The following is a 17,791-nucleotide window of genomic DNA, read 5'->3' as shown; positions in this document are numbered from 1 at the left end:
AAATTACAATATATAAGAAAAGTAACATAAAGACAGCATTAAATTACATAAATGTGAAAAGTAAAATGTGCGCAGTGACCAAAGGAGCTTAGGCTTTCGAGTTGGTCACTGCCACGTGCAACTAACTGGCGTATAACGTGCAACTAACTGGAGCAAAAAAAAGTAAAGAATAATAAAAGTGCAATAATAGAAACATACCTTGTAGCACGAAAATTTTGCGGGAGTTTTATTTTGCGGATTGGCGATTTTTTGTGGCTTGCGGGAACAAATTTTTGCGGTTCGAGATGACTGAAATTTCTACTGGGAACTAATTTTTGCAATGCTCTGTTCAAGCAACAGAACATTTAAGTGGAAGACACCTTAATATTTTCAACTTTTTTTGTGTGGTGAGTCACAGTTCACTCTACTTACATATTAAAGACATATCACTGTAATACCTTACTGCGCAAAGGGACTCAACAACAACAAAACAAAACAAAAAGCGTACCCCAACCACGCACAACAAAACACTGTTTCGTTAATACGGTTTGCCACGACCGGAATTACCGTATATTATTTTATCAGAAAGCAGTATGAAGGTTGAATTACCATAGCTAAAACCTTTCTAGGTATACAAAGTCCAATGTATATCGCCCAGTGGCACAAGTCTATTAAAAGCAGAGTTTTTAATTTGACTGAAGGGAGTTAATTTTTGCGGCGTCTTATTTTGCGGGTGTTTTTTTCTGCGGGAACTTATTTTGGCGGATCGAGGTCAATCCGCAAAAACCGCAAAAATTAGAACCTGCAAAATTTTCATGCTACACGGTACTACAATTTTTACATAAAAAAACAATAGGAATGATAATTAATAGTAAGGGCAGTACCTTTTAAATACCCAATATTCATTGGGTATTTAGAAAGTACAATTTGTACTGCTTGTGGAAGCTATTATATGAGAGCATTTTTAATTTAGAGGGAATTTTTTCCCAAATTTTAGACCCTGCAAATGCAAAAGTGGCAGCTCCGTAATTATTCATTATCCTCGGCCGATAAAAATTAAGGTTTGATACAAATCTGGTGTTATAGCTATGAATTTCAGAGGCAAGAATTAGGGTTCCTTTGAAAATGTTAGGAATATTAGTAGTATTGTTAGTAATTTTATGAGTGAAAAGGGCCACAATAAATTTGTAAATGTTTTCAAGTGTAAGAATACCTAAGAAATTTAACAGCAATTCTACTCCTTCACATTCAAGGGTGAGAAAGGAGATCCTGGCAATGTTAGCGCAAAGGTAAGTGCAGTAAATAAAACTGCTCACTCTAGTACTCCGCTAGTCTCAATGCTAGATGTTTTTGAATCGTTTATTCTGTTTTATTTGTTAATGCTTCAGTACCATAGAATGAGTCATATACTGACGCTAAATGACCGATACGACTAGTTTCAGCAGCATAGATAGATAAGATAGATAGATAAAAGATAAATAAGTTTATTGAAATAATTAAATCGCAGCCAAAGGCTGAATTGCATAACTATATACAAAAAAATATTAAAAAAGGCTTATATAGAATTTAAAATTATGCCAGTGTAAACACGTAATGTTAACGTGATTGGCAGCGCTGGATTGTGACGGCTGCACATTGCAGGAATAAATGTCTTTTTAAAACGTTCAGTTTTAAAACGTTCTTTGCCGCCTGAGATGGCATGATGAATGATGTCTTGGAGGCAGAAGGCTGTGGAGATTGTGTTGTTTATCAAATGTCTCATTGCATAGTTTGTAACACAGCCTTTCACGTCGAACGCTTAAGCTCTCCAATTCAAAACAATCTAGACAGAGCTGGTATGGGAGATCAGGCGCAATTATGGACAAAGCCCGTTTCTGAACCCTCTCAAGGTCTTCACAGAGGTAATCTTGAAGGTTGTAATGGAACTCAAGAACAGGTCGTATAACCGTGCAGTACTGAATTTAATTAGACTGCTATGCGGTACGCAACGGATTTCTAGCTTTCTGATTAGCTGTATTCTCTATGGCATGGGATAAAACGCCATACAATACACTTTAATCAGAAAACATTTTCTTTTTACGTACTTTAATTGTCAAGAACTTAATAGTCCCCTGTCTCACTGAGGGGGTATTTTCCAATAAAAACTATAACCACTAATCGCCTTTAATTTATCTGATAACTAAATTTCTCTTTCATTCCTTCTTTCTATCTTTCTATCTTTCTATCTTTCTATCTTTTTGTCTATTTTCTTCTCGGGTGAAAAAGGATCTCCCGGTGAGATGGGAAGAGATGGACAGAAAGGACAACAAGGGGAGAAAGGAATGCCAGGAACATGTAACGCACAGGTAGTTAGAACTTGTCCTTTCTGTCACAGAATCACTACGAATACAATTTGTAAATAAACTTTGTTATGAACATGCAGAAGATGATACAGTGAACTTTAGTTACTTGTTTGTAAATTATTTGTTCCTTGCAATGCGAATTGCTCTTTATTATTCCTCAGGCCTTTTATATGGAGCGTTTTCATTCACGTGACTACGGGCCATATTGGTTTACTGAAACAAAAGAAAGTATTTGCATAAAAATAGAGTTCAATTCCCAGAGGTTTAGTTTGGGACACCAACATGGCCGCCATCTCTTTGTTTTGGGACACCAACATGGCCGCCGTGACGTCATGTGAAAACACTCTATAGGTATAGATTCTTCTCTCCCGTTTCAAGTGAAAACGTAAGTAAATGTAACTTTTGGCTGGGTTGTGGTGCTATCCGTTAATATCTTCTCCCTCTTTCTCTGATTTACAGGGATCGTCGTCATCTTGTTGTCAGGCTGGTAAGCAATTTTATGTTTCAGAAACCTAAATCTTTTCTATATTTTGCCTCTTTTTCCATGAATTCAACTGGAACGTTTGTTCGCTCGACGAAAAATTCCGTGTTTTTATATCTGCCCAAGCTCCGCCTGTTGATTTCACAGAGATAAATTTTTGGAGAGATATTTTCTAATTGTTAAAGGCTGCAACTGACACTTGTGTTTCTTATACTCTTCACGAATGAGGGCTTCTTGAATTGGATCTTTTCACTATGGTGTCGGTTAGCTGTAACTGCCAGAATGGTTCGACTTACTTCTAGAATGGATACTCCAAACAAGGTTGGACTCCTTATAATGTTAACACAACAGAAAATCTCCGCTTTCAAACTTATAAAATCAAAATAATGTACGCCTCGAGCCCGGGTCATTTGCTTCATATCTCCTATCCATATCTACGAGGATGATATTTTTCAATTTATTTCACAGAATTTAACCCGTCACAATAAATGAAAGCTAACCGCTTTCAAATCAGTACTTAGGCCTAAACAGTGTTAACCAATGCTTAATCCCTTAACGCTGCCCCGCGCCTAATTGGAGCTCTATTCTATAAATTCTCTGCTTAACAAATGGACTTCTGTTGTTGTCTACGTCAGGACTATGAAAATTAAGAATACTAAATTGTGTAAATATCATATGGTGTCTAAATTTGGTTTGGAATATCCATCCTTTGAACAACCCTACCACAAACCTTCGGTTGTCTTATTTTCTTATGCCAATTAGAGCTTTTGTGATTTGCTTCCCACTAGAATTGCGAAGTTTGAATTTGAAACGGTAGTTGTAGTTCATATGAACCCATCTTGAAAATGGCCTATTGCTGTCACCAGAGGGGGGTTTGCAATTCAGTGTCGTAAAACCAAGCACGACGTGATTACTCTAGCCAATAGGCCATTTTACAGCTATATGCTTAGTGACCTAGCCTTGGATTTGAAGCAGGACTGGGGTTACCGTGTTTGGATAAGAATTTCAGTGCTTTTAACATGTAAATGCAAACTAGTTAGCATAAGAACAGCATGTTCCAAGCGGTGTGCTTTGCATCAAAATAAGGTCACCCCCAACCTCGCTTCAAATCAAAGGCCACGTCACAAAGTAAACAACTATAAAATGACCTATAGCTGGCCAATCACAACAGACGTAAAAAGACGTAACGAACCAACCGGGTATCTGTAAAACGCGGACCGGATGGCTGCGGATGGCAGATGGCGGATGGCGGATGGCGGATGGCGGATGGGAAAATGCGGATGGAAAAATGCGGATGACAAAATAAATTTAAAAAAATGAAAAAAATGAAAAAATGAAATAAAATAGAAAGTATAAATATATAAATAGACAGATTAACAAGAAGAAAAAAATTGAATGGAAAATAACAACAACGATAAACAAAGGACTAACGCTACCCGAAAAAAACCGCCAGTAAACAAAGAACGGCGCTGGGACTTAAAGAGACCACTAAACCAACCATCAATTTGCTTTTAGTCGGTAGTCTTCATAAGACGTGTTAATACTCCTTGCGTTCCGTTCGTTGAATCACTTTCTTTGCTTCCCGGTTTTTCACTCGTATTTTTTCCATTAAACCGGGAATAAAAAAAATCGATTAAATGGCGTTAACTCAGAAAAAGACACACACACTCAAACGCCATAAAGTGCGACTTTTTCATTGAGAATGTTCAGGTATAACTATGTTATTGAATCTATCACTAGCGCTCCTCTATCAAACCCTATATTTGCAGCCATGTTTGGATTGCCTGTGGCTCTCGTTAGGAACGGGACCTCGATTTTCATTATGGTTTCTCAACTGTGGTATTTTTCCCACCGAAATGATCATGTGGTTGATCGGTTGCAATTTTTGTAAATGGCTGAACGTTCTCGGGAAAAAAAGCCAAAACAGATTTATACGGTACATTGAAAACGCTTTCATGATCATGGCTCACAGCTTTGCATTAATCTCACGAGTCTCCCGCACGCAACGACGACTTGGCCGTCACTTATCACATAGACCTTATCATTATTTAAGACGCCACCTCGGCGGATGGCAAACGTTACAGGAATTTAGTCCGTTGAAAAAACAAGCAAGCGCACAGAACGTTTATTGGAAACTAGAAAAGAATGTACAGGGGCACCCAAAGGAATATTTCAGGAAAATGTCTGTTCGGATGGAAGGTTCCCTAAAAATTTCGAAAGTTTTCGCCTAGCGATCTCCTAGACTTTTCAAGGTTTTTCGGAAGACCATCAAGTTTCCCTAGAATTTTCGGAAATGATGTGCACACGTTTTATAACATTGTAACGTTAGTCCTTTCTTAATTGTTGTTGTCATTTTCCATTCAATTTTTTCTTCTTGTTTATACTTTTTGTTTTATTTTATTTTTTCATTTTTTCATTTTTTTTTTTATTTTGTCATTCGCATTTTTCCATCCGCATGTTCCCATCCGCCATCCGCCATCCGCCATCCGCCATCCGCCATCCGCCATCCGCCATCCGCCATCCGCATCCGCCATCCGCAGCCATCCGGTCCGCGTTTTACAGATACCCGAACCAACCTGAATTTTAGCCTCCCACGCAGTCGTTTTTAGGGGACTCGTATTACCTTCTCCCCACAAACGAGTGGGGAGGAGGTAATACGAGTCCCCTAAAAACGACTGCGTGGGAGGCTAACCTAAATTCGAAGCAAACTGTTATGTAACCAGCGCCAAAGGCGGGAAAACGCGTGCGACCAAGGAAAACTATATGTTTTATCCTGTACATTGTCTAAACAGTGATACACAACCAGTCGACTTCATCTTCTGAAGAAGATCAGCGTTTTGGAGTCAAAACGTCGCTGACGTCACTTAAAGGCGTGACAAATAAGAAAGAAAGCTGCTATTCTACTTCACCTTGATCAATAACATCGTCTTATTCCATGACTTGAGGTTTGATACATTTAACCTAATGCTGTCATGTTTTCTTTCCGTTGTGTTAAAGGGTGCACTGTTGGTTTCCACTTCTTTGAGAAAGTTCAAGACCTACCAACTCGAGGAGCTTATGCTGTGGAACATTTCACCATTAATGGAACATTGTTTCTCGCTTTCGCTAACTATCGTGGTGACGTTAACAAGTTCAAAACAAGCTCCATGATCTACAAGATGGATGAATCAACTGGAAAATTCGCTTTGTACCAGACCCTGCAAACTAGAGGAGCTCATGGATTTGAATACTTTTCAATCTCTGGAAAACATTTCCTCGCTGTGGCTAATCATTACGATGAGACATATCTGCTGGACTCAGTCATCTATCAGTGGAATGGAAAGCGTTTTGTCGTTTTTCAAAATCTGCCAACAAAAGGAGCCACTAAAATTAAATTTTTCGAGATAAATGGTGACAAGTATCTGGCAGTGCCAAACTACTATGATGGAAGTACTTTCTCCACAAAATCAATCATCTACAAATGGGGCGGCATCCAGTTTAACAAGTTTCAAGAAATAGCCACGGAAGGTGCTCTGGGATGCACAGCATTTGGCATAGACAATGACACTTTCCTCGCGTTTGCAAACTATTACAACACCCAACAGAATTATGCTGTAATGTCAACTGTTTTCAAGTGGTCAGGGGGGCACTTCATCAAAGTGCAGTCTCTTCAGACATATGGAGCACGGGATGTGAACTCCCTCAAAGTCAATGGTTACACGTTCCTTGCTTTTGCCAACTACTTTACTGGAGGTAAATATCATACCGACTCCTTCGTTTACAAGTGGAATGGTAACAATTTCGCTCTGTTTCAATCCATTCCCACTCGTGGAGCCTTCGACTGGCATCCATTTGTGATCAGCGGTCAAACATTCTTGAGTGTGGCTAATCACTTCGTCGACAGAAAACAGAACACTCAGTCGGTTGTGTACCAGGCCTCTGGCGGACAGTTCGTCAACTATCAAGGGATTCCGACACACCGAGCTACTGATATGACGTCATTCGAGTATAAAGGTCACACCTACCTGGCAGTGGCAAACCATTACAGTGCTCCGAAGTACAATATCAACAGCACCCTGTACATGTTTGTGTAGATAAAACAATGGAACAATGGACGGAAAGAGCGAATGCACTAGAACATAATTATGGCCTCGTCCACACGTATACGTGTAAATTCGTAAATGTATATCTTTTGTACGTTCAGCCCTCCCGTCCACAAGTAAACGACGTAAACGATCTCTGTAAACGGATGTTTTTTTAAAAAGGCCACCAGAGTGGATAAATTTGTAAACGCACAAAAACGCACGTTTATCTACTCTCCCGTGGACAACACAACTTGTAATTAAAGGCCTACGCCACAATTTGCAAACTATCGCATGCACGCTTGCTCAGTCAAGATTTCATGGCAATTCTGGTTCCCAGGTGGCCTCATCTCATTCTTCAGTTATGCGTTTGTGATTTTTCTATCGTTTACGTGTAGATAGGCGTAATCGATATGTTGGGGGACCATCGTTTACGTGTGGACGGGGCCTAAAAATGTTCATTTTGCAGACTTGAGAGAGGGTTTTACATTTCAACACATGTGCATGAATCTAAATACTTTTTCTCTTTCTAATCAATTTACGGTCTTGAGAATCCCCTCATATGTACTTCAATAATCACATTCTATAATTAGTCCAAGCAAATAACGGATGGCTAAAATTCACAGAAAATGTCCGGTGGATTACAGCGACACTTTTGCCGGATATCAAATTTAGTGTAGACTGGAACGATTGATTGCACGGTTAATGATTTTACGGCTATTTGCATGCGAAATAATGCAATCACCTAAAAAATCATCGATCATGAAATTTTCACAAGGAAATCACCCAAGTTATCTTCACGCTTCCGAATGCTTTATCAACAATGACGTAAATTAAATGGGTTTGCGCCATAGCGGGCAAAGGAGAAAAAAGTAGTTTGATTCGCGCACATTCCCTGAACTGCAAACACCCTCCTTTCTAACACAAACAACTTTGACTGCATTTTTAGTGTTAGACATTTAACTGATTTAGATTATTTTGATAACTGTTTGCTAAGATCTTTAGAAGAATTTATTATAAGAGAGACAAGGTGGCATAACTAAACTCAGCAACGTAAATCGTTTAATATTAAAAAAATTAGCGAAGATAAGTGTGTTCCGTTTTGATATTAATACGGATTTGATTTGTTTTCTTTTACATTTAACAAAACTGATTGTTTGTTCTATTGTCTTTTTGTAAAAAAAAAAAAAAAAGGTACCAGGGTTCGTCTACATTTAACACCTGTAAGCCATAGCAATAATGTGAAAGAATTACTGAAAGGATATATTCACATTTATTTAAAACTGCTATTAATAGTTGGCTAATGTAATTTCACAGTTTTGATTAAGAAATTCCTGGCTAGACTGATGCTACGACCTTGCGTGCAGTAACATGAAGTGTTGCCCTATCTTTTTTAATGTTACCTCGGTCGTGATATTGCACAAGATCCACATAAATCTATATGTATACCATTTATTCACCAGGCTTAAAAGATAACATCACATCACTTTCAAAATAGATATTACACTAACTTCAGAATGATCCAGTGGCAGATATTGTTAAATGAAGGAAAGACGAAAGCAAACGTGTAGATGGAAAAAAGCGTCTGGAAGTACTTAGTATTTCATCTGAGATCACATGAGAGCAAAGCATGTTGCGTACACAGCATTTATATAGAATTCATACTAGAGAATGTATAACTCGTGACAAGAAGTTAATGAAATATACGTGTTGACTCACCGGTATTATGTGCCACTCAAGTGATCGATATTGACTGTTAGTATAAATCTACTAGTGTTCTATCACGAATGCCGTTCTCTGATTGGCTACGCTACTCGCTATCTATTCTGTGATAGATAGTGAGTAGCGGTTTTCAACAAAATGGCGGCCGCTTCGTCGCGTTTTCGAAGTGTCTGCGATGAGGATATAATTAATTTACTTGTTTAGTTTTGAACGACTAGTAGATTTATACTAAAACAATTAGATTATTCGCTCTCGATTTCTATGCGTGATAGCTGATTCGGGCTGCGCCCTCATCAGCTATCACGCGATAGAAATCTCGAGCTCATAATCTAATTGTTAAATATATTGGCAATATATTGGGAAAAAAGGCAAATAAATGTCAATGTCAATGTCAATGACTTGCGCTTCTTATCTGCAAAAGTGAGACAACAGTTTTCTCAAGACCGCTTTCTGGTAATTGTTTTCTTGATTCTGGTAATAAAAATGAAACTGTTCCACCTTCGCACGTGGAAATCTCCCTGGAAACTTAAAACACGATGTTCATTGTTACCAAACAATAACCAGCTCCTTGATGTACACTGACGATCTGTGAAAACTGAAAACAATTTCCGATATATGGTTGAATCAATACGAGAAACATATAAGGGTCTACTTCAACTCTGAGTGTTTTCAAGTTGCATTTATTCATTGGAAGTCACGTTCTATTCTACTTGCATAATAAAAACGTTAAAGACGTTTACAAAACTCTACAAAGTGTACAAAAGTTTACAAAGTCTATAAAACGTCTACAGAACTCGTAAAATCCACCATATTGAAAATGAAGACAAAAAGGCGTGAAATTGCAATGTTCATTAGGGCGCGTGAAAGTCTCTGTGAACGGTCCATGCCACTCGAAGAAGATCCCCCACGTACGTCGGTAAAAACTGCAATTTGTCACGTATATGAACGTAGGTTACCCTTTAGTTTTAGCAGTTGCCAAATCGGATTTTGAGCGCAGCTTATTGCCAGTTTCTTCCTCCCTACCCGCCTATTCTCTCACCTCATCTTATTAATCCTGTATGCCGGAAAAATTCCGAATACAAAACCAGGCTAATATTCGTGCAAAGAGCAAAATCCCGGAAGTGCAGTCCAGTACTCTATATTTTACAATATGGCTCTCCAACAGGCACAGTCGGTACAGCTACAGGGGTGACCTCACACCGATTTGAAATTCTTCCCGATACCATGTAGAAACGGCCTTAAAAAAAGTCCGTTAAGAAATTCCGGGTGAGACTGATGTTAAGATCTTGTGTGCAGTACGCGCAGTACCATGAAGTGTAGCCCGCATTTTTGTGAATGTTATCTCGGTCGTGATATTGCACAAGATACTTTTGATAAACAAAGCGTGCTACATGAAACGTTTCAGTCCTCAAACCACACCCACAACTTTTTCAATACAAAAAGGTTAACTAAGCAAGGTCACCGCGCTCTTAGCTTTAGTCCTCTGTGCTGCGTACATCCGTTGAAACACTCGATCGTCTGAAAGGTAAGGTAGTTCTTGCTAACAGGAATAGCTCCTTTTCAGAAAACAATTCTGGTCTAGAAATACTTCTTACCATATGGCATAAACGTTTTGAGTGTTTGCATTTTTTTATATATAAATTTTTGTGATTGCTCTCGCCTTTAATATGTGCTTACGCCTGAATTGACTTCAGCGCTGAATTTTCCACTGCCGGAGCTCGAGTATTGTGAAACTCCGCTTTACGTCACCCGCCTAGTATGTGCACTTCGTTAAATGTGCAACGCTTGAATCGACTAGCAGTCATACTATACGAGGGAAAGGGATCTGTAAGGCTTGTCGAGGTAAAGTGTATAGGGACTATCTTAAGGGTCGTTGTTTTGAGTGTGGCAAAAAGCCACGGAAAACCAAACTTGATGGTTAACGGCGATTTATTGCAGCGAATCAAATTAACGATGACAATTCACAACCACAATCACAAGATCACGACCACGAACTCGACCTTAAACTGAAAAGACAATATATAACAGATATCTACCAATTTGGTTGAAAACGAACTAATGTCACAGAAATTTCGTAAACAAACCACTATAAACTATCTTAAAACCAAACGAGATTCTTTCAATATTCTTGACAATTCAATTATAATTGTAAATCCATTAGGAGACTTAAGCGTTCTCTGCCAAGAAAGGTGCATAGGGTGGGAGTTCACTCTTGAAGCAATTTTAATCCATTTTTCTCCTTAACAATCAATTAATCTTCGCTTTGTACACTTTCATATTTTCGCCCACTAATCAAAACCTAATCAAAATAACAAAGAGCACTTACATATCGGGTCTCATTTGAGTCCATAGGTTAACTGAGTCCATAGGTTAACTCGCGGACGCGGAATATAAAATCGAAGATACAAGACAAAGCAAAATCATACGATTCTCTGGCTAAAAAAGGACTCTAACACCCCGGCTCCTCGGGCACTAACACCGCACTGAAAGGTTCCACTACAAACCAAATCAAAACAAAAATAAACATTGTAACGAAGATTGCAACCAAGGTCAAAACATGAATTCTAAACTAATAAAACAGGCTACTGTTCCGTTGTCCTTAACAAATATGACAGTCAGTTTTCTTAATATCGGCTCGTGCATTCTTCCCTAAGTTGTATCCACTCAAAACGGAACTGCACCGTTATCAAATTTCTGACGACCAAAAAAAAAACAGTGTCTCCAAATTTGCGCGCAGACATTACTGAGATTAATTCCTGCAAAACAAATAGAACGCAGATTTGACAAAAAAAAACTTATCGCAAATATTTCTTTAAACTGATTTGGTATGTATGTTGTAGTTGAGAAGCGCATTAATTCAGTATTTTTATAACTTGTAAAGTAAAGTAAAGTAAAGTAAAGTAAGGTAAGGTAAAGTAAAGTAAAGTAAGGTAAGGTAAGGTAAGGTAAGGTAAAGTAAAGTAAAGTAAAGTAAAGTCAAGTCAAGTCAAGTAAAGTAAAGTAAGGTAAAGTAAAGTAAAGTAAAGTAAAGTAAAGTAAGGTAAGGTAAAGTAAAGTAAAGTAAAGTAAAGTAAAGTAGAGTAAAGTAAAGTAAAGTAAAGTAAAGTAAAGTAGAGTAAAGTAAAGTAAAGTAAAGTAAAGTAAAGTAAAGTAGAGTAAAGTAAAGTAAAGTAAAGTAAAGTAGAGTAAAGTAAAGTAAAGTAAAGTAAGGTAAGGTAAGGTAAAGTAAAGTAAAGTAAAGTAAAGTAAAGTAAAGTAGAGTAGAGTAGAGTAAAGTAAAGTAAAGTAAAGTAAAGTAAAGTAGAGTAAAGTAAAGTAAAGTAAAGTAAAGCAAAGTAAAGTAAAGTAAAGTAAGGTAAAGTAAAGTAAAGTAAAGTAAAGTAAGGTAAAGTAAAGTAAAGTAAAGTAAAGTAAAGTAAGGTAAGGTAAGGTAAAATAAAGTAAAGTAAAGTAAAGTAAAGTAAAGTAGAGTAAAGTAAAGTAAAGTAAAGTAAAGTAAAGTAGAGTAAAGTAAAGTAAAGTAAAGTAAAGCAAAGTAAAGTAAGGTAAAGTAAAGTAAAGTAAAGTAAAGTAGAGTAAAGTAAAGTAAAGTAAAGTAAAGTAAAGTAAAGTAAAGTAAAGTAGAGTAAAGTAAAGTAAAGTAAAGTAAAGCAAAGTAAAGTAAAGTAAAGTAAAGTAAGGTAAAGTAAAGTAAAGTAAAGTAAAGTAAGGTAAAGTAAAGTAAAGTAAAGTAAAGTAAAGTAAGGTAAGGTAAGGTAAAGTAAAGTAAAGTAAAGTAAAGTAAAGTAAAGTAGAGTAAAGTAAAGTAAAGTAAAGTAGAGTAAAGTAAAGTAAAGTAAAGCAAAGTAAAGTAAAGTAAAGTAAGGTAAAGTAAAGTAAAGTAAAGTAAAGTAAAGTAAGGTAAAGTAAAGTAAAGTAAAGTAGAGTAAAGTAAAGTAAAGTAAAGTAAAGTAAAGTAAAGCAAAGTAAAGTAAAGTAAAGTAAAGTAAAGTAAAGTAAAGTAAAGTAAAGCAAAGCAAAGTAAAGTAAAGTAAAGTAAAGTAAAGTAAAGTAAAGTAAAGTAAAGTAAAGTAAAGTAGAGTAAAGTAAAGTAAAGTAAAGTAAATTTATTTATACCCGGTTTGATTTAAAGCTACAAGCTCGTGAGAATGTGTAATCAAACAAATATTTTAAACAGAGCCGAAACTCTTTAAAAATCTCAATTGGCAAGGAGGCTTACCAGTTGGCTATTTAGAAAGCGTGGCAGAGGATTTGAACAGGAGACCACCCAATCTCAGAGTCCTTGGATTGGGTTAACCCACAGTACATGCATTGACAATGACAACGATTCTTTGCTGTTCATTCCTCGGTCTCCCTTCGTCGTTAAAGGTTTCTGACTGTTCCAGTTCACACGAAGGCCTTACTTCTCTCGGTGGTGAGAGCATATAAAGACGAACGGAAAGTTTCAATCGTAAATCATAATTCCTGGAATAAAGTCAAGTAATGCATAGCAGTGGATTTCTGTTTAAACAAATAGGGAAAGTCAGAGAAAGAAATAAAATTTTCTTTCATGCTCTCAGTTTCACTCAAATGAAAACACTTTACCTGCCCTAGCAACAACACTATTTCGTCCTGAATTTCTTTATAGGCCCGATCTTTTGTGCCTTTATAGGTGTGAGTGAACGTCCTTTTTGCATTGATTAAGCGTAACACATTACAAATCTTGCGCATTTTTTGAGCTTGATCCGCACGGAGAGGTGCCATGGCGAAAAAAAAGCTTCACTCTCCTCCAAACTTTTTGTTTGAGGATAGTATTGAAATACCGCATTGAGGTTTCGAAAGCTCTTGATTTGTTTACTTTCATTTCAGTTAATTTCGGCTTTATTTTGAGGAAAATAAAGGTTGTTGTTGTTGTTGTTGATGATGACAATTCGGTACAATCCCCAGGAGGGGGGGGGGGGATGGGGGGAGAGGAGGAAACATGATTTTCGTTTCAATCCGGCAATCAAATATACCTTGCAGACCTTGACTTGCCTCAATTTCTTCTTGTAATTTCAAAAATCATTTTCGCACTGTCATCACAAGGGCGAATCTTGGCATTGTTTATTCCGGTGCTTTTCGCGCGCTTGTGTATCACATTTCACTTGTCACGCAATGAAAGTTGTTGCGTTGTTTAAAACTTTAAATCTCTAATATATATGCGGATTTTGAGACAATTTTCAGCCTTGCCTCGGGGATGTGATATCGCCAGATATAATGTGAGTAACGATTGCAGACAAGTAAGAGCATTTCTTTATATCTAGTTTCCAGTCGTGTTACATGTATCCGGTTGTGATTGAATGAGTCAAGTAGTCAGTAACAAATTATTATGTTGCACTATTCTTCAGTATTTTCGACAAACATACAGAAAATCAAAGCCTGATTGGCGAGTGCATTTATACAGATGGGCATAGAGAAGATTTTTTGTTTCTACTTTCTGATCACAAATGTATACAGAGGTAAAATAACGGACGCGTTTCATCCATGTAGCAAGTCGAGAAACGGCTGATGTTTACATTTACGTCGGTGCGCGATTTTTTCAGTTTTTTCTTGTGGTGGACTTTATTCGTAATATTTTAGGCAAATTCTGTTTTAGGTCACGTAAAAAGGGAGCATTTACACTTTCTAGCTTAATAATAACGGTAGTTTGGAAGTGTAGCATGATATGAGAGACAGGGTATTAATTTCACTGATTTCAAGTTATTTCCCTGCGAACGGCTCTTTCATCTCGCTTGAACGGCGCAATATAAACTCGAAAATTTTACCTGAAAGGAATCATTTGATAACCTAATGCTAATATGGGGAGCACTCAAGTTTGAAGCTAGTTATTTACGTGTATAAAAGCATGAAATGAACACAGAGACCTTGGCTTTTATCTAAAAGCTTCCGTGAAGTGTATTGACAAGTGCAAAGTAACAGGAGGAACATGAAGTACTGAAATGGCGAATTGTGTCAAAGTGCATTCCACACATCTCGACCTAGCGCGCTCGCTTTTCACGGGCCAAACTAAATATTTTAACATGGTAAATAAGAACAATTGCCCGCTCAAAAAAGTGATTTCATTACCAGTATATTTGTATACCCTTGATGATTTGGTCATCTGAAATATGGCAAAAATCACTCTATCTAAGGAATAGCAAACAATGCATTCTTTACGTGGGCAACTTTAAATGAAAGAATGTTCAGGTGGAGATTAAATATAGTTTAGAAGCAAGCACAAGGGATGTAAAAACGATTGTGAAAGTGTCAACTCGAGAAAACGCTACCTTGTCTTGAACGAGAGTTTTAAAAATGTACCAATTTGCATAATTTCAATCGGGCCATCGGTCGCGTTTTGGCTGATTTCGAACTTTCCCAATTTTTGCCAAAATAAAAATTCGCTGGAACTTTTGAATATTATTTTTGAAAATAGTTCACCAAAAGGGTCTTTTGGGGCAAATAAAAAAAAATTCGTATTTTCGCTTCTGTCGCCGGATTCTCGAAAGTTACTGACAACCGCTCTTAAGCAATGATATGTATCCGCTTGACTAAGAGTCCAATCCAGGTTTCAAAAGTTTCCCTAATAAAAACGAATTAATCTTTTTTTAATAGCATGCACTACAATAATCTAGAAAATCGAGGAAGCTGGAAAATTTTCTTTTTCACCGTCTCAAAGGCATTTAAGTAAAGTTGTTGTTTGTAGTGTTCATAGGTGGGGTTGCTCAGTTTCATTAGCTAGAAATATATATAAATTGAACCAGACTAACTCAAAGAAGCTTGCGAACTAGAGATTGATGAATAACACTTGAAACGAGTTAACCGAGACTCGTTTGATCCACGATATTGATCGCGCACTCTTTCTAATGCCACAGCACAGCTTGATCATAGATGAAAATATAAGCAGTGATATTACAAGTCATGCTATCTAGTAAGGTGTACCTGAATAAATGAATGACCATCAAAGTTATGTACGCGAAAAGAAGGCCTGAAAAAAATTCAGGCTTGAACGGGATTCGAACCCATGCCCTCTGCGATGCCGGTGCAGTGCTCTACCAACTGAGCTCAGTGACCAGCTCCCAGTTGGAATGATCAATAGTTTAGTTGGTAGAGTACTGCACCGGTATCACAGAGGTCATGGGTTGAAATCCCGTTCAAGCCTGATTTTGTTTTTCAGGTTTTCCTTTCGCAACTGCCTAAGTAACTGTTACGTACACAACGGAGACGATCATTTACTTATTCATTCTTCCATCCGCAGTTCAAATATATAAATGTCATATATTCCACTTCCAAGATGTACGAATTAAACTTTTTATTTATTTATTTTTACAGAGCTGTCAAGTCAGTGGTTGCTGTAAAGATGGTAAGCGAAAAAATTTCAAATAATTTCACTTAACTCAGTAAACCTCGTAACCTTTCGTTTTGTAGCCAGACATAATTTTTCTGTAGTACGGGTATTCTCATTTCTTCATTTTTGTTTTATCGTAGGCAAAGACGGAAGAAATGGAAGAGATGGTGAGCTGACAATAATTTCCACATTCTGTTCATTTCATATGATATTGTCAATTTTTTCCAGGGTAGTATACGATACAATCAAATGTTGTATTTTTATGTTCACACAGGAAGAGACGGACAAGATGGAGTAGACGGTAACGTAACCTATTTTAACATTTGTTTAGAACTTTATTGAACAACCCTCTATAATTAACTTGCCTTTCAAGCAATTCGCACTGAAAATAACGCCACGTTTTTGGATTCTTTTAGTTCATGTTATAGATTTAAATATGTGCGTGGAACTCCACTCCCCCACCCTTCCCGCCCTTATCACTTATCTTGCTATCTTCAATATAATGCAGTGTTTGAAACTGTTGTACACTAATCAGTTATTGCAGTTGTATTCACTCACACGTTTAAGTTCAGTTACTTAAAATCACGGAAAAGCGATTGAATTTATTTGAACTTGTGTCCATGGTTGCAGTACTGAACGAAAGAGAGAAATCTAACGAAACTAAAATTCAAGCCATCTAGAAATTTAAAGGACTATTTTGTTCACAATAACAACAACTACAACAATGATGAAATAAATGTGATGGTATATTTCTTAAACTCATTAATAATTCGTCAAGAGAAAACAAAGAAAATCACTACCGTGACCGTGGTTTGGATATGTGTCCTAATTACCATAAAATTTTGCCAACTTTAGCGGTGAATTTCTCCAAGAAATCGATCATTTAAAAAGCCATATCAAACACTCGAAAGTGTGTTTCATCAGATATCCTAACACCTCGAAGTTGTTTAAAAAAAACTCGGCTGCCCCTCGTTTTTTCAACCTACTTCTCAGTGTTTGGATATCCGATGAAACACGCCTTCTCTTGTTTGATATATTACTTTAAGCCTGGTGAATGAATGAGAATGATGTATTATTCTAGAAAGTGACACAGGCATACTCGGAAAAAAGAAATACGAGCGCTCCTATCAGGAGTCGAACCTACGACCATCCGATTACTAGTTCGGATGCTCTATTACTGAGCTACAGGAGACTCGTGGGAGCTTAGGCCATTAAGTAGCTCAGTGGTAGAGCATCCAAACTAGTAATCAGAAGGTCTCAGGTTCGACTCCTGATAAGAGCACTCGAATTTCTTTTTTCCGAGTAGGCCTGTGTCACTTTCTAGAATAATACATCATTCTCAACAACAATGATGATGAATGAAATATTGTGACTGTATTTACAAACTTCTTTGGGAACCGAGCTACTGAACGATTCTTAAGCTTTGATGGACAAACACCAAACTCAACTCGAATCTGCGTTTGACTGGGCGGGTACTGTTTAAATAGAAGATCAGTGCTTGGGGCTCAGAAATTACCTTGACAACGAAGAAATTGAAGAAATGCAGCGTTGCGATGTTGCCTTCAGTGTTTCCAGTTATATTTACGTTCCGTATCGTTAATCATTTATAACACAGGAATAGATGGTATCGATGGACGTGATGGGATGTGTGGAGTAAAGGTTGGTCATTTTTTGCCTGTACATCCTGGGCAGTGAGCTTTTCAGGTCCTGTTGGGCCTCTATGACTCAAATATTTGAATGTTTTAACGACATATACAAGTTAGGCTCATATATCTTAATACCATACTTACATAACGCGGATACAAAAGAAAAATTGTGAGGCCCAATTGGGCGACAAGATTAGCAACCATGACCTCTTTCTATT

At 37.3% G+C, this 17,791-nt stretch overlaps 2 protein-coding genes across 4 annotated transcripts in view; both read left to right on the top strand.

Annotated features, from left to right (window-relative positions):
• The window catches only part of LOC146484618 (uncharacterized), a 30,331-nt gene that overhangs the window by 5,452 nt on the left and 7,088 nt on the right, over positions 1–17,791 (top strand). For 2 of the 3 annotated variants that reach the window (XM_085104712.1, XM_085104713.1), the window contains exon 6: positions 17,543–17,586. In XM_085104712.1, coding sequence (XP_084960838.1) covers positions 17,543–17,586 — 44 coding nt within the window. Of the gene's footprint in view, positions 1–10,043; positions 10,111–15,911; positions 15,943–16,067; positions 16,095–16,201; positions 16,229–17,542; positions 17,587–17,791 lie in introns of those variants that run through there. The other variant, XM_085104714.1, reaches the window with a different exon arrangement.
• LOC146484619 (uncharacterized) lies at positions 1,463–7,765 on the top strand. Its single transcript, XM_085104717.1, has 3 exons — positions 1,463–2,324; positions 2,781–2,808; positions 5,800–7,765. Exons 1-3 carry the CDS (start codon positions 2,259–2,261, stop codon positions 6,873–6,875), a joined length of 1,170 nt encoding a protein of 389 aa, XP_084960843.1. The 5' UTR covers positions 1,463–2,258; the 3' UTR covers positions 6,876–7,765.

Source organism: Pavona decussata, unplaced genomic scaffold (genome assembly GCF_977016875.1).
Source record: "Pavona decussata unplaced genomic scaffold, jaPavDecu1.1 SCAFFOLD_32, whole genome shotgun sequence".
Taxonomy (NCBI): domain Eukaryota; kingdom Metazoa; phylum Cnidaria; class Anthozoa; order Scleractinia; family Agariciidae; genus Pavona; species Pavona decussata.
The sequence above is the reverse complement of the archived record's forward strand: the minus strand, read 5'-3'. Positions and strand labels throughout refer to the sequence as shown.

Bases quoted from the DNA above. Each gene is read 5' to 3' on its own strand.
- LOC146484619 (XM_085104717.1), top strand. From the start codon at position 2,259: ATGGGAAGAGATGGACAGAAAGGACAACAAGGGGAGAAAGGAATGCCA. The intron at 2,325-2,780 runs GTAGTTAGAACT...TCTGATTTACAG, and splicing joins CAGGAACATGTAACGCACAG to GGATCGTCGTCATCTTGTTG. The intron at 2,809-5,799 runs GTAAGCAATTTT...GTTGTGTTAAAG, and splicing joins GTCATCTTGTTGTCAGGCTG to GGTGCACTGTTGGTTTCCAC.